General features: G+C 42.1%; 1 protein-coding gene across 2 annotated transcripts in view; it reads right to left on the bottom strand.

Annotated features, from left to right (window-relative positions):
- The window catches only part of LOC102932848 (aldehyde oxidase 1), a 76439-nt gene extending 55464 nt beyond the window's left edge, over positions 1–20975 (bottom strand). The window contains exons 1-12 of one of the 2 annotated variants that reach the window (XM_037912825.2): positions 20716–20975; positions 18236–18293; positions 13906–14002; positions 12762–12870; positions 10415–10541; positions 9007–9068; positions 8104–8178; positions 6913–6993; positions 4885–5029; positions 4612–4704; positions 3265–3416; positions 2957–3050 (exon numbers count right to left, since the gene is read on the bottom strand). In XM_037912825.2, coding sequence (XP_037768753.1) covers positions 2957–3050; positions 3265–3416; positions 4612–4704; positions 4885–5029; positions 6913–6993; positions 8104–8178; positions 9007–9068; positions 10415–10541; positions 12762–12870; positions 13906–14002; positions 18236–18293; positions 20716–20781 — 1159 coding nt within the window. In that variant the 5' untranslated portion in view covers positions 20782–20975. The remainder of the gene's footprint in view (positions 1–2956; positions 3051–3264; positions 3417–4611; positions 4705–4884; positions 5030–6912; positions 6994–8103; positions 8179–9006; positions 9069–10414; positions 10542–12761; positions 12871–13905; positions 14003–18235; positions 18294–20715) is intronic. The other variant, XM_043525388.1, reaches the window with a different exon arrangement.
- Between the last annotated feature and the right edge of the window lie 2681 nt (positions 20976–23656).

The following is a 23656-nucleotide window of genomic DNA, read 5'->3' as shown; positions in this document are numbered from 1 at the left end:
CCCCATCTTAAAATGTTTACATGGGAACACTAGGAAATTAAAGTTAATATAATATCTTAGTCAACACTGTGTAAATTGATACAACTTGTTGAAACAGTGTTGGAGTGTTAGGACATTCTAAATATAGCATTATGCTTACAGAAAATAGTGCTCCAATCATCATTAAAACCTACTGCTTATTTATATACCTAAACTGCTAATTATGTCTGTTATCCTCATCATGTTATCCTCATCCTCTCTCCCCAACTCCCTCCATTTGTTTATATACCCGCTTGTTTTGTTTCAAGTTGTGCCCTACTCTGGCAAAAAACTTTTGCATGTGCTTAACTTTATGCAGATGAGTAACTCCACCAAACTCAATGGGACAGTTCACCTGTGTAAAGTTTAAGCATGTGCAAGTGCTTGCAGGATCAGGGCCTTAGATTGTATATTGTTTGGGGCAGGGTCTGTCCAATATGGCACCCAGAACAATGGAGCCCTGATCAGACTGGGGCTGAAGGCACTATCATAATACAAATAATAAATATGATTAATAAGCGTACATTTTCTAAACACTGGTGTCCTTTATGCTTTGCATATCCTGCATAAAGTACACAATGTGTTAGCATCAAAGGAATTGATGTTTAATTCATTAATAATAATTAACCATATTTAATATTTACATTGGTTAGCTTCCACAGGCCTCATTCAGGTCTCAGGCTTCCTATAACCAAAGGATCTTTGGTCCACAAGGTGAAACACTCTCTCCCAATCCAAGGGGAGTGAAATTTCAAAAATGGCTGCCATATTATGGGGATTATTCTTACAAATGCCACATGCAATAATGTGACTGCAATCTAGCCATCCAAATAGTAGAAGGAGAGATCCCTATTTTGAAAACCCAGGAAAGGTGAACTGCAAAGCTTTGACAGAGAAAAATAATGAAGGTCCAATATACAAAACAAATGGCTTCTGGAGGTCCCTGGTAGATTATCCCTTGAGTGCACACTGAACATGCTATATTTACAGGTAAAATGATTATTTGTCTATCTGCCAGCTGCAAATTAACACTAGGACCTGGGAGTCTAACAGGGCCTGTTCCTTCGTGTACATCAGTGGTCCCCAACCTTTCTGTGGGAATAGCATTTTCCCAAACAGCAACACCTCTCGGCGGCATTTCGGCAGGTGGTTCTCTGGCGGCCGCGCTCGACGGCAGCATTTTGGTGATGCGGTGTCCTGCGGGAGCACACAACTGCCCAGGTGGGCGCCATTGAGCCCACAGGCACCGCACTGGGGACCTCTGGTGTACATCATCACCTGTAAGAAGAGTTCTGTGGCCAATTAATGTCTATGCAGCCCTTTTCTTCAGAGGGTCTGCCAGGAGTTAATTTTTGGCCCTTGGTGAACAATTCTGTTAAGGAGACTCAAGAACTAGACTCCTCTCTTAGCTGCATTGGCTCTGCAGGGTTGACGGGAATGAAAATCTGTAAAAACTCTTGTTTGTCACGCAGGTAAGCAGGCTTGTCTCTCAACACAGGCATGGGGTGACTCTGTTGAGTGCGACAGTGTTTTTTTTTTTTACAAAGTCACTTTCCGGAGTGGAACTGTATTTTGACAGAAATTCTGGCTCTCATGTCCACCCCTGTGTATTCAGGAAAAATGGCAAAAGAAGTAGTGCACAAGTCCTGACCAGGAAACAACTACGTGGTGAATGTGTTCTTTAGGGTGACGAGTGATGTGTAATGGGGTCACAAACAAAGTAGGCATGGTCCATCACAGAATGAGAGGATACATTTCCATCCTACCATGTGTCTATGCATACAGCACCTGCTTAATTTATTCCTCCTTAGATCAGAATTAAAATAAGCAAGGGACCACGTGCACAGCTACCTGAATCATGCTGTTTCTTTGGTGTTTTTACTGATTCCTTGGCTATAGAGGTACACATGACTATGCCTGTGGAAATCCTATGTCCCTCATGTGTTCTCAGTTTCCACAGTCTCCCCATAGACATGGCTTTGTGTGTGGCAGGGAGTGGATTTCTTGAACAACATTAATTGGTTGTAATTTTGTTCCTTATCACACTTCCTACATCTTCAGTACAAATACACAGAGAGGGACTGTCACAGGGTGGCTGCCCCTTGTAAAACGAAGCAGTTCCAGTTCCCCTGTGCCAGGACAGGTGCTTCCATTTGGCCAGTTAAGAGGATAGTACAGCACCAGGGACTATAAAGAATCTTGGAGAAATTCAGTGAGAGGGAGACCCAATGAGTCCTGCTAGAGACGAGGAGGACTCAAGGAGGTCCTGGAAGGAAGCAGAAGGTGCTTCCTGGGGAAAGGCTGAAGGCAAAGAGAACAACAGGAGGGGTTTGCTGGCTGGCGTCTCCAAGCCAGAAAACCAGGGTTGGAGAGAGGAGGAGCAGCAGAGGCAACTGCCTGCTGGCTCTAAGATAGAGAGGCAGAGACAAAGGCTGGAGAGGGCTGAAGGCAGGCGAGTGGTGGAGGAGCTTTCCTACTGACATCTCCAAGACAAGAGAGCTGGACCTTGAGGAATCATGAGAGGGCCAGTGGAAGTGAGGGGTGGTCCCCTGGCTAGGATGCTCTCAGCAGAGAGGCCGGGGGGGGGGGCGTGTTCCCTGCGCTACGGTTGGAAGGGCTGAGATGTCCTACTACAAGTTCAGGGAGAGGACTGCACTGGAGAGCCAGTGTGTGATGAGAGACACCAGGGCTGTACGTTGCATGTACTGTAAGGACTATGCTAGGGAAATTCTGGACTACATTTTGTTATTTATATGCATAGGGCTTTTGTAATAAATGAACCCCACAAGGGCTTTGCTTTTACTTGGGAAGTTGCTTTGGACTATTGCTGAGGAATAATAAGAAGGGAAACTGCGGCATGCCTGCCTGTTGTGCCATGGCCTGCCATTGCAGGGCACTCCAGACAGGGCCACCTTCTTACAGGTACCCTGCCTCTTACCTCTTGATGCCAGGTTGAGGGTACAGTTGCCAACTGCTAGAATGGGATTCAAGTCTGATGTTGACTTTCTACTCATAATGTTTCCACCTAAAGACTAAAAAAAGAAAAAAAAGGACATTATGTCACTAAGTCATCACCTTTATGTAAGTGTCAGTACAGTGTGAGGATTTACATTGAACAAAGGTCATAAGACTGACAGTGACATAAAATTAATTTTAAAGTCTATTATTTCAGCTGTGAATAAAAATATTATGCACAGACAGAAGCAATTCCATGCAGTTTTGCTAACCCATCCACTTGTAACGTACGGAAATGTTTCTGATCTGCTGTCCTCCCAGAGTTTTTAACTGATGCAAGAGAGCATGGAAAATCTTTGACCTCTCCCCTGGAAGTTCCGAGACTGTGTTTGTCAGGGCATCTTTCACTACAGCCAGACTGCAGGCAGCTCCAAGGGTTAGTCCTGAAACCAAGTTATTGTAAGTAGTAAAATGTGAGCATTGCTCCAAAGTCAGGGTATTAAACTATGTCCAGACTGTACTTTTGTAATTGTGCAGTGCCTTTTTCTCACAATCAGCTCTCATTAGAATGTGGATAGGAATAAGGCAACATCTTAAAAGTTTTTTGTTACACTGTAATTTAGGAAACAAAACAAATACTGCATCAATTTCAAAATGTGCATGTGCAAACTGGAGTTAAACTAGGACAGGTTAAAAGTCTTTAACAGTCATGGTAGAGAGTCCTTCTTTGTCAAGGGTAGCAGCTAAGCACATCTGGAAATGGGGAGAGAGATGTGGTCTAAGGCTCTGAGCCATGAACTCCCAAATTGTAACCCCAGCTCTGACAGACTCTCTCTTTGTCCTTGGGCAAGTTGCTGAAATTTTCTGCCTCGGTTTGCTCATCTCTGTCTCGCTTACAATGGGGATAATAATATTTACTATCTATCTCCTAGGCATTTCTGAGGCTTAATTAATGTTATAAAGTGCTGTGAGATCCATGCATGGATTCTCCATAGAGTGTGAGGGGGCGACAACGGGTGTCACCGCAGTCTGCCTACTCCTCCCCCTGGCCCACCCAGTCTCCTATCTCTTCCCTAGAATGAACACTTGATCTACAGAGAAGCCTCTGTGGGTTACAGAGGAGGAGAGGGAGAGGTGCTGCAGAGATGGCTGACACTCCCACCTCTTCCATGTAGTAGGGAGGATATCTGAATGTTGAGGTTCCCCTCCATAAGCAGACATTGGAGGACAAATAGCCAATAACTTTGATTCTACACTCCCCCTAGGGCTGACCTCAGCCAGCTAAATTGAGGTAAAAGGTGTTAATCCACATCGACACTAGGGATGGGGTCATGGTTAAGATTAGGGTTAGATAACACATACTAGCTATCCCAATTTAACCTCAAATTCTTTTCCTAATCTAGACAAACCCATGCTGTTGCTAATGTATCATACATTGGGGCAGGGATCATAGCCATCCTGATCCATGGATGTCTCAGGAATGATTTGCAGAAACATTCACAAGCATCTCTAGACATTCTTGGAGAGCCAGGATGTCTGTAGAGCAGTTCACATCTTCCCCACTAGGGTACGGATCAGTATTATCTTATGCAGCGATATCTCTCTGTGTTTCAAAAGGCAAAAGTAGGGTCTACTTACCATTGTCTGTGTATCTCACCACATTCAGATCTAGGATCCTTGCAGGAGAGATGATAACTGGATGATGCACTCCTTTAAATTTCATTTCAGGCCCTATAGAGTAGAATGAGATTTAGAGAAAAGGAAGATTGCTGCATTTCCAGAACTGTGACTATGTCATTGTTGAGTCATATATTAAGGACAAAGAACACACAAGCAATTCTAAATGCTGCCCGCTACTGTTCATACATACACGGGCACATGCATAACAGGATGTGCTCTGATTCTACATACCCACACTGGTGTTCCCCACAACGAGAGGTGCTTTGGGGTACTTAGTTTTCAGCTCCAGAAGCTCCTTCAGGCTAGCAGGAGAAATCCATATTGTTCTTTCCCCTTGGAAAACAAGAGTTCTTTTTGGCTGATTTTCAGCCATTGTCTATAGGAGAAACAATGTAGATTTAATATTTAAAGCTCCAGAGAGGCAGCGGTTGTCTAGTGAATAGGGCACTGGACTAGGAGCCAAAATAATTCCTTAACCATGGAAGTCGTACTTAAACCCTCAAAACTGGGCTTAAGTGGGACTTAAATAGTGCATCAGCCTTATGCTAGCCCTTTGCACAAGGAGGAAATTAATGCTTCATGAATAAAATGCCTAAAACTGACTCAGATATGTCCAGCAAACAGGATTTATCCTGCAAACTACGCACTTAGAGCTGGATCCTGCACCCTTGGAAATCAATGGAAAATTAATTTAAAAAAAATCCGGATCTGACTGCAATGAAACTACTTTCAACCCTACTCCATAAGTCCTCCCAGCTGCCATGTAGGCATACCTCTTATCATAGCTGGTGCCTGTAGATAAGGTTGCCAGACATAGGTAGTGCCACCTATGGGTGAGGCTGCCTAATACTATCCATTATAAGACACTGTTTTCAGTTGCTTATAACTAAGGCTACATTTTAATCATGGGTATTTTTAGTACAAGTCACCAACAGGTCATGGGCAGTAAACAAAAATTAACAGCCCGTGACCTGTCCATGACTTTTACTAAAAATACCAGTGAATAAAATTTGCGGGGGAGGCTGCCCGGGGTACTGTGGGAGGACAGCCCGGCTGCTTGGGGGGGAGGGGTGGTGCAGGTGGCGGTGCGCAGCCCGAGATGTCTGCTGGTGTAGTAGGGGAAGGGTGTGGGCAGCGGTGCATGGCCTGGGACTCCCACTGGTGCTGGGGGCGGGGCGGTTAGCGGGACTGGCAGACTCCCTACCTGGCTCTGTGCCTCCCCCCCACAACAACAGCAGAGTTTGGGTGTGGGAGGGGGCAGGGGGTTGGGGCATGGGACGAGGTGAGGTGGGCCCTGGGTGGCGCTTACCTGTGGGGCTCCCCGAAAGCAGCGACATCCCCCCTGCTCAGCTGCTAGGCAGAGGCGTGGCCAGGCAGCTCTGAATGCTGCCTCCACCTGCAGGCACTGCCCCCGCAGCTCCCATTGGCCGCGGTTCCCGGCCAATGGGAGCTGCGAACCCAGGGCTCTGGGCGGAGGCTCAGGCAGAGTGCAGAGCTGCCTGGCCACACTTCTGCCTAGCAGCTGAGCGAGGCAGAGGCGTTTCTGGGGAGCTCCCAAGGTAAGCGCTGCCCAGAGCCCACCTCACCCCGTCCTGTGCCCCAATCCCCTGTCCCCTCCCACACCCAAACTCTGCTGCTGGGGTCGGGGGGCGCCGTGGGGGCCCAAGACTGCCCAGCAGCAGCCGGTGTGCTTGGTGCAGAGGCTGCCTGAGCTGTCCCTGAGCCAGGCACACCAGCCGCTGCAGAAGTCACAGAGGTCACAAAAAGTCACGGAATCCATGACCTCCATGACAAACCTGCAGACTTACTTATAACTTTGTCAAACTTCAACCGTTTAAGCTAAAATTTTCGATGTGGGGTGTCTGCCACAGACTGATTATTTTTGGAAAATTTCAGCAAAACCAGTTCATCCTTTTCTCAGAACAAGATGATGAAAATGTGTTGTTTTGCCCAGGTTAAAAAATTTGTACAACCATTTTGTTAAGAATCTCCAGCAGCTCCATGCTATGCACAGGCAACCTTAATTCCCTACATTTTGAGTACCTGACTTTGCATCTCTTTTAATGTAGTTCTTGTATGTAAATATAAACACAGAATTAAAAAAAGTCACAGATCTTTGCAGATCTATCGGCAAATATGTGATATTTCTCCTAATGTAACCACTCCACTACTAGAGAGCACATTAAGATGAGTACTGAACTACATGTAAACGTTACAGATGTTACAGCATATGCACAGACCAAGAGCAATTCTACTTACCATTAATTCTGGTGGAAATATAAACTCCTGGGTGGGGTCCAAGGGCTGAAATTCATCTGCTGAAAACAGCTTGGTGGAAATCTTAAACAAACAAACAAAACAAAAACAAACAAACAAACAATTTTTTACTTAATTCATTCTTTATAAAAAAGAAAGAATCACAAGGACTGGATCTGAAGCCCACTGAAGTCAGCAGGAGTCTTTGTAATTACTCTAATAGCCTTTGGATGAGATGCTAAATAAACTGCCATGTATTAGTGAGGGCTGTTGCAGTGGAAGAAATGGAGAAAGGCAGCCTCTCACAGCTCAGTCACCTTCCCTGGCCCCTCTGGAGCTGGGAGAGTGGAATGATACAGACCTGAAATCCTAACTGCACACTTCCCTCTGTTCAACTATAGAGAGGTGAGATGACTCCATATTTCCCCCAACTCTAACACACACTGACAGGTCACAGATTTTTGAAAGGAATGTTTACATAAAATAAACCATTTGTATGGATGGGAATTTTCAAATAAAAAAAATTAGTGTCATGATTCTGATTTAGTTTTTGCAGCAAACTTCAGTTCTGTGAACACAATCTTGCTATGAGTGCCATGTAGACAAACCCCTGAACCCACACAAAACCTCACTGACTTCATACGGCTTCACCTGGGCACAGGGATAGCTAATGCAGTGGTCACTGCAGAATTGGAGCCTAAGAATATTAATATTCCAGAACACAAAATATTGTTTGAACATGCAGATCCAAACTGTCCTCTGCATTGTTACAAGAGACTCCAGGGGAAGAGGGTGAAGATTTCCCCTTTCACACACCTACCTATGCCTTTGAAGCCATATCTAAATCCCTCACCACTAACAGTACATTCATTTCCTGTGAAAATGGAAAAACTTCCTGATCACCCAGGACGGTACATACATCATTAAGAGAAACTTTCAAATTTCACAGAACAGCAGCAGCAATGGTTCTGTGGCCTGCAATATGCAGGAGGTCAGACTAGATGATCATGATGGTCCCTTCTGGCTTTAAAGTCAGAGCAATGCTATGGGACATAGTGGGCTGTAGTCAGCTGGCTATAAGATGCTGCATGGCATAGCACTTCGCATATACTATAATAAGTAATAAGCAGCGCAATGCTCTTCACCTAGTGCAAATTTTACATTTAAACAGGAAGGAAAAACAATTAAACTCACCTTCTCTCCTTTAAGTTTGTCTTCTTGATCCAAGCAACAGTTCCCATTTTCTTTACTTTGACAGCAAAACGGTTCCTAAAATACTAATATCCCATTAATATAACATATGACTTCTGCTCATAGTGAGCTTGATCCCAAGTCAATTGAAGTCAATGGGCGTCTCTCCTGACTTACAATGGGCTTTGGATGAGGCTCCATAAAATTGCAAATATTCATGTTTTAAGGCATTATCTTTTTCTTACCAAAACCTTTTTAAAAAAAGTTCTCCACAAAAAAAGGTTTTCTAGGTTTCTCAGTGGAATTTACACAAAATGTTGGCAGACAGGATGAACTTTATGTCATTAACACTCATTGATGTCACCACCTCTTTTAATTCAAATCTTATTTCAACTTTATTTTATGCATGTAATGCCATGACTAGCAAAGACCAAAGTCTCCTTGCCTGAATCACACAAATGTTCCCACTGACTGCAATGAAACTACTTTTGTGAGGAAGATTTGGGCCCCTTATGAACAGTTAATACTTAGAACCAGATTTTTATAATACTCTTTGTCACTCTGCAATTTGTATGTCTGGGCTAAATATTACAGAACAACAGGTTTATGTGGCTAGTGGCCTGATCCAAAGCTCACTGAAGTTAATGGAGACACTTTCATTGACTTCAATGACCTTTGGTTCCAGGCCCTGAGAGCTGGCTGATCTGCATTCCTGGAAAGGACAGCCAACAACCCATGGCAGAAACAAGATTGGATGTGTACTTAAATTCACAGTAGTCTCTGGTTGTTTAGATATTGTAATACACAGTAATACATGCCTCACTCTCCCATAAAAATATTTTAGAACAAATATTCAAAGCAGTTGAATAGGAACACTCTTTGATTCCCACCATTCCCACTGCTTACCTTACAGAAGGTTTTACAGCCATCTAAGATTGGCCTATACCCAGTGCAGCGGCACAAGTTACCTGATACCAGAAAATAATAGGTGAACTATTAGTTCTAGCTATCACATATAATTTAGGATTCAAGACTTCATGCTAAGGTTTGTCTTTTTTCAGGAGAAGGGGTTTATCTCTGAAATGCAGTATGGGGCAGATGTACAAAAGAGCTCAGCATCCATTGACTCCTGAGGGGAGGAAACTCTTACAGCAACTAAAAGGAAGCTGTAATACTGCAAGAGCCGCATCAGATGGCAGCAGTGGGTGAGTTGACCCAGAGCGCCATAACAACTTTGGCTTTGGCTTCACTGACACAAAGGTGGGTTTTTACAGTGAGATAACTAGCATGGGATAGTTCTCTCATTGTAAAAACTTAAGTGGAGACAAGGCACTTGCAGTGTTTACAATGAGGTAAAAACAAAAGGAGTACTAGTGGCACCTTAGAGACTAACCAATTTATTTGAGCATAAGTTTTCGTGAGCTACAGCTCACTTCATCGGTAGCTCACGAAAGCTTATGCTCAAATAAATTGGTTAGTCTCTAAGGTGCCACTAGTACTCCTTTTCTTTTTGCGAATACAGACTAACACAGCTGCTACTCTGAAACCTACAATGAGGTAGCTAGGCAAAGTCAGCACTATATCTCCTGCCCTGGCTGACCTCACCAAGTTTGCCTCATGGTAAAACTAAACTGGCCTTGTCTCCCCTCTGCTTTTACACTGGGATAGTGAACCCACATTAGTTATCCCTCTCTAAAAGCACACCTTTTTTGCAGTGAAGACATAGCCAGTCTCTCTGTTATTTTATAGTTTTATTACTGTCACAAAAGCTTTGGCACTGTTCTGAGGTTTACAATGTTCTGAAAACTGTATCTGATGAGAACTAAGGCCAAGATTTTCAAAAGTGGCTACTGATTATGGATGCCTCAATTTTTGAGAACCCAACTTGAGCACTTTTTGAAAATCAGGCCCCTTTAAGGACATCTTAAAGGGGCCTGATTTTCAAAAAGTGCTTAGTGCCTACCCTCTGAAAATCAACTCCCCTATAGGTGTGCCAAGTTGGGCACCCTAATTGAGATACCCCAAATCACTAGTCACTTCTGAAAATTTTGGCCAAGGTTTCACTCTGCTGTAGGGTATACTGTTGAGCATGACATCGCAGATGTGCTGTTTAATGTATAGGCACCTCACAGATTTCAGGCAGCCAAGAATTCATTGTTGCTTTCTTCCCTCTCCTCCCCACCCACCTTTTCTGAAAGGAAACCATCATTAAAAATCTTATTTACTAAGAGATTATTTATCTTGTTTGTTCATATATTAAAAATGGCATTTTGATGGGGGGGGGAAGGGGAGAAACAAACAAACAAAAACTAACCAGCAAGAGCTGCAGCTATCTGCTCCATGGAGGGTTCAGGGTGGTTTCTCAGCAAACTATACATGGACATCACCATTCCAGGGGTGCAAAAGCCACATTGAGAGCCATGGCACTTGGCCAGCCTTTCCTGGAACAAAACAGAACAACAGGCCCTGCTTCAAAATGCAACATCAACAAATTCCCTTTTTCAATCATTTAAAAGAGCTGTTGGTTTCAAAAGTTACAAACATGATTTAAAGAGTGTGACAAAGTTCCTGCTCTACCTTGGTGGGTCTTGTGCTTATTGGCAGATTTGCTCGCCTTGGAGCTTCACGGCAGCCCTCAGCTTGGCCGTTTTTCTGAATTCACAGTCCAGGTCGACTCCTCCTGTGTCTGACCAGGAGTTGGGAAGATCTGGGGGGAACCCGGGCCCGCCCTCTACTCCGGGTTCCAGCCCAGGGCCATGTGGAATGCAGCTGTCTAGAGTGCCTCCTGGAACAGCTGTGCAACAGCTACAACTCCCTGGGCTACTTCCCCATGGCCTCCTCCCAACACCTTCTTTATCCTCACCACAGGACCTTCCTCCTGGTGTCTGATAATGCTTGTACACCTCAGTCCTCCAACAGTCCGCGTTCTCACTCTCAGCTCCTAGTGCCTCTTGCTCCGAACTCCTCACATGCACACCACAAACTGAAGTGAGCTCCTTTTTAAAACCCAGGTGCCCTGATTAGCCTGCCTTAATTGATTCTAGTAGCTTCTTGATTGGCTGCAGGTGTTCTAATCAGCCTGTCTTAATTGTCTCCAGAAGGTTCCTGATTGTTCTGGAATCTTCCCTGTTACCTTACCCAGGGAAAAGGGACCTACTTAGCCTGGGGCTAATATATCTGCCTTCTATTACTCTCCTGTAACGGTGTCCCCGTCAGGTTCCCTTTGTTTGACCCTTTGACCGCACTCCTGTCCCTGTTGTTCATTAGTTGTCCCCCGTAATTATTTGGTTTTCCAGGTCTTGTGGACACCCCCCCCCGCTTAGGCTGAGGGGGGGATCCTTTAGCAGTGGGCAGGCTTTCCCCGCCCACTTTCTGGATCCCAATAAGATTACTCTCCTGCAGCCATCTGGCCCGACCCTGTCACAAGGGTTACAAGATCTGACCTAATTAACACAATGAAAAATATGACAGATGTTACAAACTCAAATGCCTTCCTCTTAGAAATGTGAGATATTTCGAGAAGAAACTTAAACTAATGTGAAATCTGAACCAGGAAAAGTTATTTCGATGTGTGGGTCCAAGCATATCTGACTGGTGGACGATGGGAGCAGATTATCCCCCAACTGCCTACTTTGGGGTTCTTACACCTTCCTTTGTAGCATCTGGTGCTGACCACTGCTGGAAGACAGAGCATTGGCCTAGCCAGACCATGGGTCTGATCCAGACTAGCAATTCCTGAGTTCCTGTGTCTTTACCTCAGTCTCTTAATATTATATGCAGTGTTGTAGCTGGATATGAGCAAGACAAGGTGGGTGAGGTAATATCTTTTATTGGAACAACTTCTATTGGTGAGAGAGAAAAGCTTTCGAGCTACACTGTCTCTCTCTCACCCATAGAAGTTGGTCCAATAAAATATATTACCTCACCCATCTTGTCTCTCTGTTAATATTAGGCAGTCTGCATGAAGGAGCATCTCTAATTAGTCTTAATCAACCACTTTATACTTGTATTATCAAGGTTCCCAAGAAAAGTTAGTCTGACCGTTAACAACGTCGAACAAATATCAGACTTTTGCTGGCCCACTAAGATGAGTCTCACTGTTTATGTATCTTCTTTGCTGTGCCTCCAACACACAGTATACACACTGTTTAGCAAGCAGTAACATTGCACATTGCGCCTTTTACAATACTTTGTTTTTTAGCAGAGCTGGACACATAATCCAAAATATTTTCTGTATAGACATGCTATAATTTTAAAATTAATACCTTTGGCCATTTTGGCAGCCCTTGGGCATTTCCTTGCTGAATTCAAGGAGGTGCCACCATTGACAGGAGATCACATACCTCTTAGTTAATCATCTAGAACTGTTTTATTTTAGCAAATAGGTTGTTCCCATACTATGCTGGAGATTCCTGAAGTTTTTGCAGCATGTGTGACATCTGCTAGATAAGTGTACATAAAGACTATATTTTCCTGTCTTTCTCCACCCATTTTAAATTACACTGCAGAATCAGTTTAAAAATCCAGAGTCCTCAGCTATCTTTTAGCAGTGGGAGCAATACCATATCTTTAAAAATCGTAACAGTGCCGTACCACCACTGCCAATTAATCCTAGGCACGTGAAGGAAGAAAGCAAAAATCCTTTTACAGCATGCTCTCACCTGAACTGGATGTATCCGGGTTTTTGTGCATCCTATGCCTTCCACAGTGGTGACAGCAACGTCATGCAACGAACATATGGGTAATAGACAGGCATTGGCAGAATAATGTCTTCGGATTGTAAAGGAGAATCAAGGACATTAAATATAATTATAAACTTTAAAAAATTACGGATTATATGAGCAGTAATTCTTGTGTACATTGTAGGAGTCGCATGCCTGGTCATGCAAAAGTTGGCAGTTAGGGGCCTGTGCACGTCCCTCAAGCCTAACATTCTATGAGCCAAGAGTATAAATATCCCATCCTTTCCGTCATTTAATCCTTATCTGCCATCAGAAGCCCTATTTGCAGAGCTCTGATGCAGAGGGCGGGAGGGAAGGTCAGAGTGTTTCTTTGCAAGCAACACAGTGAGAAAACAAGAGTTACTGCTGGTAAACCCCCCTTTTCTCCTTCATGACATTGCTTTCACAGAGTTCACTGTAGAAGACTAGCTAGCAGTGACCTCCCTGATGAGGTGAGCTTAGCAGTGCCCTGCTAAACAGTGACATAAGCACTGCTCTAAGGCAGTGGTTTTCAATCTGAGGTCCGCAAACTATGTCTAAGATTTCCAAAGAGGTCCGTACCTCCACTTGAAATGTTTTAGGGGTCCACAAATGAAAAAAGCTTGAAAACCACTGCTCTAAATCAATATTTGCTCAATACAGAGTTGATTAGCACTCAGAGAACAGCAGTGATGGAGGTGTGAGCTGAATTCCATCAAGGAGACCTAGAGATTTTAGGTAACTACTCCCTGTGGATACATGTTACTGAAGCAGCTATCTTTATCACTAAGCCAGTGACAAAGGCATAAGAACATTAGCCAGCTCATAACATGACTCAGTGCACAGTCTTTCCTCTTAAATGGTCTTTGAACTAATAAGGCCTAACAGTTTCATTTTTCTGTGAATGATTAATCTAAATTGAATATTAAGTTAAAGTTTGATAAGCTTTTTTTAAAATACAGTATCACACATGAAAACCTTATCTACATTCTTGTTTTTTTAAAAGAATACTGCCATATTTCTTTCAGTAAGCTGAAATCACATTTATTTTTAAAAGATCATAAAAATTTAGTGTTGTGTTTTCTAGATATTTTGTTAAGGATACCTTATCTTCTTGGAAACTGGTTCATATGTGGAGATCATCACAGTGCAGGCTCCGCAGCCACCTCCTCCACAGCCATACTTAGTTCCTGTGAGACGGAGTGAGAGAGTTCCCATTAAGGAAAAAAGCTTATGGGTATTTAATAATTCTTTTTTTGCTTCTGCTCTGTTCCCAGTAGTTGTGTAAAGCTTTTTTTTGCCTTTTTTTTGCTTCTGCTCTGTTCCCAGGTTGTGTAAAGCTTGAGGACAATCTTCTTCCTGAAGGCAACAGATATAGAACCTATAACTGGACAAGTGCAATGGCACATGTATAAGAAGCTCATTTTTGCATTGCTTGAAATCTTCAATTATTATAAGACCAAAACTACAAAATAAACTGACCAAGATCCTGCTCCCACCAAGTTCAACGGAAGCTGCTGACTTCCTTTGGAAGCAAGAGCAGCCCACAATATGTAAATATCCCACTGGGACAGAAACAATAGTAGATCTTCTGTACAGCTCACATGTTCTGTTTCAAAGTGGCTGAACTGTATTTTTGGGTAAACTCAGTAACTTGGCTTGCTGTGTAGCATGGTGAAAAGATTTAGGGCCCAAGACTCTTTAATGGGTGACATAAATTTAACTTAAATATGTAGTTAAGTGCTTTGCTGAATCAGGGCCTCAAAGTAAGTTAGGAATCTAAATACCTTTGTGGATCTGGGCCTTGGTCCTTAGGCCAAGATTTTCAAAATGGTTGCCATTGAAGTTAATGGGAGCTACTAAGTGCCCAGAGATTTTGAAAATCAGGGCACCAAAGACTAAAATGTCTAGGTTCCCAGTAGGGTTTAAATGAAACCTTTAGGTTTATTTTGAGTCTGTTAATATCACAAACTAAACAATGGGAAGATAAATGTATTTTGCATGGAAACCATTGTTTATTGAAATCATCATTCTTGCAGGAAATCAGATGAACAAAATGGGAATCAAACAGCCACCTAGGCAAAGTGCAATTCATCAGATTCAAACAGCCAAAAATACTTTTTTCAGCGGTATAACCACAGAACAGGAATTTATTTCAGAGATGTGAAATATTACAATTTCTCAGAATTAACTGTATAGTATTTGAATGTCATGGGTCTCAAACTGATTTTAAACATTTGGGCAAGTATTCCATTTCATATTTACAACCAGAGCAAACTCCAAAAGCAGAGATTGTGAAAGGTATTTTTCCTCAAGCCTTGCTTTGGCCTCTGAGTCCTTTCACTGGCTCACTTTTACATGCTGCATCAAATGTAAATTTCTTGTCCTTTTTGTAAAGGTTCTGCATTCCATCCCAGCCCACCTCTCAGATCTTGTGTTGTATCATCTGCCTCCTTGCTTTCCCAGTGATGCCATCCTCACCGCCCTGTGTCTCTCATTTCTAGTCACATATTTGTGTCTTCTTTCACCTTGTCCACTATGTATGGATCAGCCTCCTAATCTCAGTGCCAGCTCCCACCCACTAAAATCCCATATTTCTCCACAATGCCACAGACATTAACCCATGTGAGTCTGTTATCTTCTTCATTCCAACATTGCAGAAAAAAAGAGTGATAAAAAGATTCAAATCTGAACCAGCACCTCCTCTTGGTTTCCCAGTGACTCTTCTCAGTGTCACTTGGAGTCTGATTTTTTAGAAGTGTTAAGCACCCATCTCTTGAAATCAGTGGGAGCTGCAGGGACTTAGCTACCTCTGGAAATAAGGCTCTTAGGCTATTTAATAGCAGGGAGCATCTTTCTATTTGTCTTGTATAGCACTGAGCAGGGGATTGGCAGATAAATAATAACGTATTTTTGGTCCTGATTTTAGAAAAGAGTAGGGTAAAAATGTTGCCAATAGCCAACAATACAAGAAAATGTCTGACAAAGGTTCTCCACTTGGTGTGTGGAGTACTTCCTGGTGGCCTGTGGAAGCCAGCTGGTCACATTGTGGTGGCTCTCTCCTTGTTTCCAGCTCATAAATTTAATTAAAACTACACAGATACTTTCCCAATTTTACTCTTCCATGGAAGCAATTTCTTTATTTGCCACAGGGATGTTATGTGATCATGAATGAAACTTTGGAAGGGGAGCCACACAATCACAACTGGGAGAGGAGATGGTTCACAAGTCACTCTCTCTACTGAGATGTGGTCCACACTAGTGAAGTGCTTGAGGGCCCTTGGTCTAAAAAGTTATGGAGTTGGAAGAAAGATTCTCCCATGATTTATGGGGATTTATATCTTGGTTTGTAGAGTCCCTCCTACAAACCAAGACATTTATGCTTACATATAGCTTATCTAGATCCCTTTTGTCTGTTACACTTACAACGTATAAGTAAAGAACTTCTGCCTTTGATGGAAGCTCATCATGAAAACAAGCAGAGCTGTAATCCATGATTAGCACAAAATATGAATGTGCTGTCATCTATGCTAAAGTTCTGTTTTTAGATATAAGACTACTCAGGAACATGCATAGATTGATCTCAAGCAGCATGAAACTAAAGAGGTTTTGTCTGTGCTTAAAAATTAGGAGCTTACTAAGTAATGTCTACAACAAAAACACTAACCCAGGAACCTATCCTTGCAACAAAGCCCGTTGCCAACTCTGTCCACATATCTATTCAGGGGACACCATCACAGGGCCTAATCACACTATCAGAGGTTCGTTCACCTGCACATCTACCAATGTGATATATGCCATCATGTGCCAGCAAGGCCCCTCTGCCATGTACATTGGCCAAACCGGACAGTCTCTACGTAAAAAAATAAATGGACACAAATCAGACGTCAAGAATTATAACATTCAAAAACCAGTTGGAGAACACTTCAATCTCCTGGTCACTCAATTACAGACCTAAAAGTCGCAATGTTACAACAATAAAACTTCAAAAACAGACTCCAACGAGAGACTGCTGAATTGGAATTAATTTGCAAACTGGACACCATTAAATTAGGCTTGAATAAAGACTGGGAGTGGATGGGTCATTACACAAAGAAAAACTACTTCCCCGTGCTTATTTCCCCCCCCCCACTGTTATTCTCACCTTCTTGTCAACTGTTGGAAATGGGCCATCCTGATTATCACTACAAAAGGTTTTTTTCTCCTGCTGATAATAGCTTACCTTAATTGATCACTCTCATTTCAGTGTGTATGGCAACACCTATTTTTTCATGTTCTCTGTGTGTATATATATCTATCTTCCTACTGTATTTTCCACTGCATGCATCTGATGAAGTGGGTTTTAGCCCATGAAAGCTTATGCTCAAATAAATTTGTTAGTCTCTAAGGTGCCACAAGTACTCCTTGTTCTTTTTGCTGATTCAGACTAACACAGCTACCACTCTGAAACCTGTCACCACTGGAGTTCTAATGACACTAGTGGTCAGGTCATCAGTTTTGCACATTATCTAAAAAATGGGACTTCCAGCAGCACAGTGCTCTCTTCCACCATTCTGAAGCACCAGCTCAATTCAGAGAGTAAGTGACACTTATTAAATCCTATATTCATACTTCACTAATACACAGATAATCCACATATAAAGATACTGACTGCAGTCTGGTTCTCAGTAAGGATTTAACAGCAGGTATCAGATTACTAAAGGTTCATTATTTTTAGAACTAGATTACAGAATATTATCACAGATTATCTGACAAGGGTAAAATACAGTTTGTGAATCTGCCTCCTTGCTTCAACTCCCCCCACTTACTTGCTAATTCACAGTGGATCTTCTATTAATTAATAGTCTAATGCACCATTTCCCACAGCTTCTAGCCTCCCTTCCAAGTACCCATGAGGCTTGGCTCATTTTACCTTATTTATTACAAAATCCCTGTGATTTGATAGAAGTGCTATATAAGTGCATGATATTATCAAGGATGTCAAAGCACTTTACAACACTAATTAATCTTTGTGAGGCAGATAAGTATTAATATCTTCATTTTACAAATGGGAATAGATGAGCACAAAAAGGGTAAGCGACATTCCCAAGGTGTCACAGCAAGTCAGTGGCAAAACTTGGCACAGAACCAGATTGCCTGATTTAGCAATGTGTTCTGACCAGTGAACTACAATCCCTTTGAGTTGGAGCTAACATTAAGCTAATTTTTACAGTTCAATGGAGTTTGCTATTGTTCATAACATTAAAATATAGTCAAGTACTGAAGAGTGTTTGGCTCTTAAAAAGATACATAACTTAATATAGTAATTTTATACAGTTCCAGGGCCCAATCCTGTCATCCTTAATCAGGCAAAGCTCTAATTATCATCAGTGGGAGTTTTTCCTGAATAAAGTCTGCAGGATAGTGCCCTAACTGCATCAACAAGGAAAGGATATGTCTCTTTCGGAGGTAAGACAACAGCATTTGTTCAGGATCAGCATTCTTCTCTACTATCTGCAGAAGGAAGGGAAACAAGCTGTTACAAAAATACTCAGGGTTTATCCTTCAGGGCACAAACCAATAGTCTGCCTTCCCAGCCCCACTTAACATAACTGCATGTGCTAAGGGCCATAGGTGGGAATTTTTCCTTCCTTTGGAAGTTTGTTGTCAGATAGTGCTACTGCTAAAAATAAACTGTCAGGACAGCTTATCCTTAATAAAAACAACCCTGGTGATAGGAGGAATGCCACATCAAAAGAATCCATCCTGAGCCCCTCTAACAGTAAAGGGGGCCAGGAATGGGACTGTATGTCAGCCTATGCACATATGCTTCATACTTATAAAGACATACAAAACCATGCTGGAGAGCTCTCAGAATTGTGAACAGTCTGATGACCTGCTGGAAGTGAAGGGGAGCAGAGACTATTCCACAGTGCAGATGAACATGGAAGTATTACTGCAAGGTTACAGATACCAATTATTAAAAATACAAACACAAGAAGAGTTTACTGCATACCCCCAGATCAGAAATGTAATAAGGAAATCAATATTCTTGACAGATTATAGAGCCTCATTATTATTTGAACATAATATGATGAACACTGGAGGGCAGACTAGCCAGACCAGTGCCAGGGATCCCATTCCTCCTAGTTTTACCCACAGATGTATACTGTACTCATCCTACAGAGTATCCAAATGCTTTACAAAATTATAATCCCCCACCATACTCTCAAATGGGATGGCTGTAATGAATGCTATGACCATTAACAATATTTGTAGCTATCCATGCCAAGAAAATGTTACACAATGGTAATCAGATTTTATGCATCAGGGAATAAACTATGCAGGTCAGGAAGACTTCACCCTCTTCATCCAGCACTGCATAAAACTGACTCAATGCAATCTTCATTCTGTGATGGTCTCTGACAGAGGAGGAATACTAAACTACCTGGAGCAATAGCATCATCCAGAAACTCCTACATACCTATCTGATTAGAGGAATCCTTATCCCAGTATCTTGAATCAGCTAAACCTTAAAGTAGTGTTTAATCAATATCCAGTTTAAGTAATTATATTCCTATTACATCAACGTTCTATTAGGCCAGTAGCTTCCATTTCATTCATCATATTTTGCTATATTTTGGCATTTCCATTATTGACATTTGCCTTCCTATCTTCTCCACATTGTACTGTGTGTCAAGAAAATGTATATTTCAAGCAAAACACATATAATTTTCAATAATTTTTTTTGCACACATGAAATTCTGAGGGAAATTTTCAAAGGATGAAAGGAGAGTTTGGCACCCAACTGCCCCTGATGTTCCAGGAAGGGCTGGAGGCCTAACTCCCTTTTGTGATTTTGAAAATCTTCCCTCCTCTGGCATCGTCATCCACAGAAATCTTGTGAGAAACCAGGCAGCAGGAAGGAAAGTGCATGATCTGCAGGTCTGCCGTGGCCCCCCAAATGAACACACCATCACTTCAACACTGGTTGACAACAGCCCTAGAGAGGTTATGGGATGTTCGTTTGGGGATGAAATGTTATTGTTCTCCCACTGCTTTTTGAAAAGCTCAGTGGGGTAGAAAGCTCAATGACAGCTACTCTTCTAAACTTCACACCACTTAAGGCGTACGATGTTAGTAGGAGTGGAACACACTTCAGCTCCATGGCACTCTAGATTTTAGACAAAAGAAAAATAATTTACCTAGAACTGATGTGCATAGAAAGTGCCATGACAAAAAATGTATGGGGAGAAAAAAAATGCATCTTAGGGGGCAAACTACATAAAAGAAAGACACAAGGTTTTTGTGTTAAATATTTAACTTCCTGATCCTGATATGAACCTGAAATTAACTCCAAACTTTCACTCTTCATTTGCCGTTCTCCTTAAGCTCATTGCAAACAAAAAATGTATGCAAAACACTATCTGTGTGGAAGTGACAGCTAAAGAGACTATTTAGAGCACAAAGAAAAGGAGTACTTGTGGCACCTTAGAGACTAACCAATTTATTTGAGCATAAGCTTTCGTGAGCTACAGCTCACTTCATCGGATGCATGTAGCTCAGGAAAGCTTATGCTCAAATAAATTGGTTAGTCTCTAAGGTGCCACAAGTACTCCTTTTCTTTTTGCGAATACAGACTAACACGGCTGTTTGAAACCTGTCGTTTAGAGCACAGGAACTCCTAACCAATCTCCCCTACCCCCCAGTATCATGCTATTCCCGAAGAAGCGGCGATTACATCGCTACGTTAGAGCTATATTGGCTGTTTACTGTTCTGACCCTGCAGAGGAGAAAGGGAAGTGGGAGTGGAGAACTGCCCATGGAGTCGGAGGAACTTGGGTCTGTGTGTCGGGTTGCCATCACATGAGAAATGGTCAAAAGGCCACTCCAACACCTCCCGTCCGGTCCAGTCACCAGTGCCCCGCTCGCTTACCTTCCTCCCGTTCACATAGAAGATCAGCTTATCAGGCCCCGCTCCCCCTGCAACGGAGAGAGACATTGCGAGACGCAGGGAATCACAAGTCCCGTCCCCGCAAACCAGCTGCGCTGCGCAGTCCAACGAGCGAGCGATGAACTTGCCGGGGGGCTGGGCCGCCTGTGAACTCGAGAGGGGGGCGGCAAAGCCAGTAACATGAGAAGTCGGGGTGGTGGTGCTATGACTATCCGGAAATGTAACTAATAGATATAAGCAGGCCCATAGCTATAGATAGCTCCCACCCGTGGTGCAATCCCTGATAAAAAGCCCATCCTGCTCCAAACACTTTCAAAACTGGTTCCCCGCCAGGAAAGTCAAGGACAGTGGTTACTATCGCCAAGAAAAGCAAATAGCGTTACTGTTCTCCGGTTCTTTGCTGGAATAACTTGCATAAATCCTGGCACAGAATTTAAAGGAACCACTTGCATTTTATAGTATTACAAACTGTTAGTTCATCATCCCATGTACTTGTTATAAAAGGGTGGCATCAGCCGCCCTCCCCCGCGCCCCCATTAACATACCATCACCATGGTCCAGAATGCAAGGAACTGAAATGGCCAATCCTAAAAATGAATGATTTATCAAAATAAGATCATTGTAAGATTAGAGAAAAACAAAAGATACACAAAGACATTACTCCTTTATATAGACCATTACTTAATTATTATTATTTATAACTATGGTAGCACCAATTATTTTTATTATTTATTGATATTGCTGTACACCCTAGAGGCCCCAGCATTATTGTGCTAGGCACTGTAGAGGCTCCAGTTGAGATAGGGACCCCATTTTGCTAGGCATCGCATAAACACAGAGGAAGAGCCAGTGCCTGCCCCAAAGAACTTACAGAAGTTCTAAACAGAAAAGACAGATAAAGAGAATATTATCCTCATTTTCACAGATGGGGAACTGTGTGATTAAGTGACTTGCCAAAGATCCCATAAGAAGTTTGTGACTGAGCCAGCATCCAAATCCCAGCCCAGCATCTTACCCACAAAACCATTTGCGGAAAAACTATGTAACCTGTTCTGAGCTGTCTGTGGGTGAATACAACCAAGCCCATCCTTACTGCCACCTCAGACAAAATGAAAGCATGTATAGAGACATCCGTGTAAATATGCATAAATAAATAAATAAACCATTTTCAAAAACTAAAGAAGTGTTTGAGTCATGAGAGAAAAAGTTAAAAAGAGAGAGAAAGGTTGAAAATGGAAGAGCTGATTTTTAAAAATTGCAATCACAATGGGGACATGGGCAGCTAACCCCCAAGCAAGCTCATGGGTCAGATGGATCCCATCCATTCGCAATAATAATATTTTCTCCCAACAATTCAAGCACAGTTTTAGAAATCAATTGAAGCCAAAGTCAAGGGGAATTGTGCTCAAGATAAATTCACATAGCAGATCAAGATAGGGCTGTCTGGATTTATCAGCAAAGCATTTTCCTATTATCTATGTTTATTTTATCTATAATTTACTCATTACAATATTTTTATTTTTTTAAAGAAAGTAATTGAAATAAAACATGTACCTGTTTGCTGCCAATGCTGCTATAGTTGCAAACTGAGCAGCTTTTACTGTCTTTCCTCCAAAGCCAACACCAATTGATTTCATGTGGCACTTGATTTTATTGGCTGGGACATTTAATATTAAGGACACTATTTTCTGTAAAATTATGTTCAGAGATTTCACTGTTTTCCTGTTTGATTACTGAAGTTCAAAATATACTGTTGAATCTTTAACTGCTACTGTTGTATAAAAGAGAAATACCTGGAAAGAAGAAAGGACAGAAGCAGGCTGCTTCTGTCTCTTGGCACAAAACATTTAATTTTCTAAATTATGAAGTATTGTTTCATTGTGAAAAATTCATGTAAAATATCATGAGGTTACTTAATTGTTGTGTTTAAATGACTCTATACCAAATGTGATCAATTTACAAGTAAAAAGATGTCTTTTTCTACGTGCCAGCCTTGAAAACTCAACATGGGCTCTGAAAGTCAAGTTGGATTCTTTCCTTCCCATGCATCAGCACAAACTGAAAGGGAAGGGTGAAATTATGCCATCCTCACTGCTAAACGCGGTGTGTCCAAGTGACGACAGATACATTTTGTCCTTGATCAAATTCTGTATGCAAATATAACAATATTCGTTTTTGTATCTGAGCAGAAAGAGAAAATAATAGCTTTAATTTGAAATTCTAATCCCTTTTCTCTAACCTGAACACCGCCACATTTGGGGAAACTTGGATTTGACTCTCGACCTTGGATTTGTGGCTCAGACCATGTCTATTTTGAAGAGTTTATAAAGGATACTGTATCTTCTTGGTAATTGGTTCATGTCTTGATATCATCACAGTGCAGGGTGCACAGCCATCTAGCTGAAACCTATACCTAGTTCCTGTGAGACAGATTGCAAAAGCCTCAGTCAAGGAAAAATATCACCAATTCTTGATGTGGTACTTTCACCACACTTGGCTTAAGTGTATAAAAAGGGAAGTCCATCCCTTAGGAGACACAACAGGTTAGGGATTTGTGAATACATCCTGATTATTAAATCCCAGTCTCCACCAATATGAATCTACAATTCCTCAATCACATGACAGCATGTGTAGTTGATTGAGTCTGAACAAGAGAGAATGTTGTCAGCATAATTTCCCATTAAAAAAAAAAAGCACCTTCAAGAAGCCAGACTCTGGACACAGTATGAAAGGACACGTTTAAGAATGGTAGCCATCAATATAAGAAAAAAAATATAGGATACAGAACCATTACTTAATTAAATGTATTGCTAACTGGTACTGGTTAAATAGCTGTTTGAGGTGATAAAAACCCAGGAGCAGGACTTTGGCACTAAATTTGGTAGATAAACCCAAGTTTCAGTTAATAAGAGGAGATCTGGAA

This window comes from Chelonia mydas, chromosome 11 (genome assembly GCF_015237465.2).
Source record: "Chelonia mydas isolate rCheMyd1 chromosome 11, rCheMyd1.pri.v2, whole genome shotgun sequence".
Lineage (NCBI taxonomy): Eukaryota > Metazoa > Chordata > Testudines > Cheloniidae > Chelonia > Chelonia mydas.
This window is presented reverse-complemented; position numbering and strand designations above follow the sequence as displayed.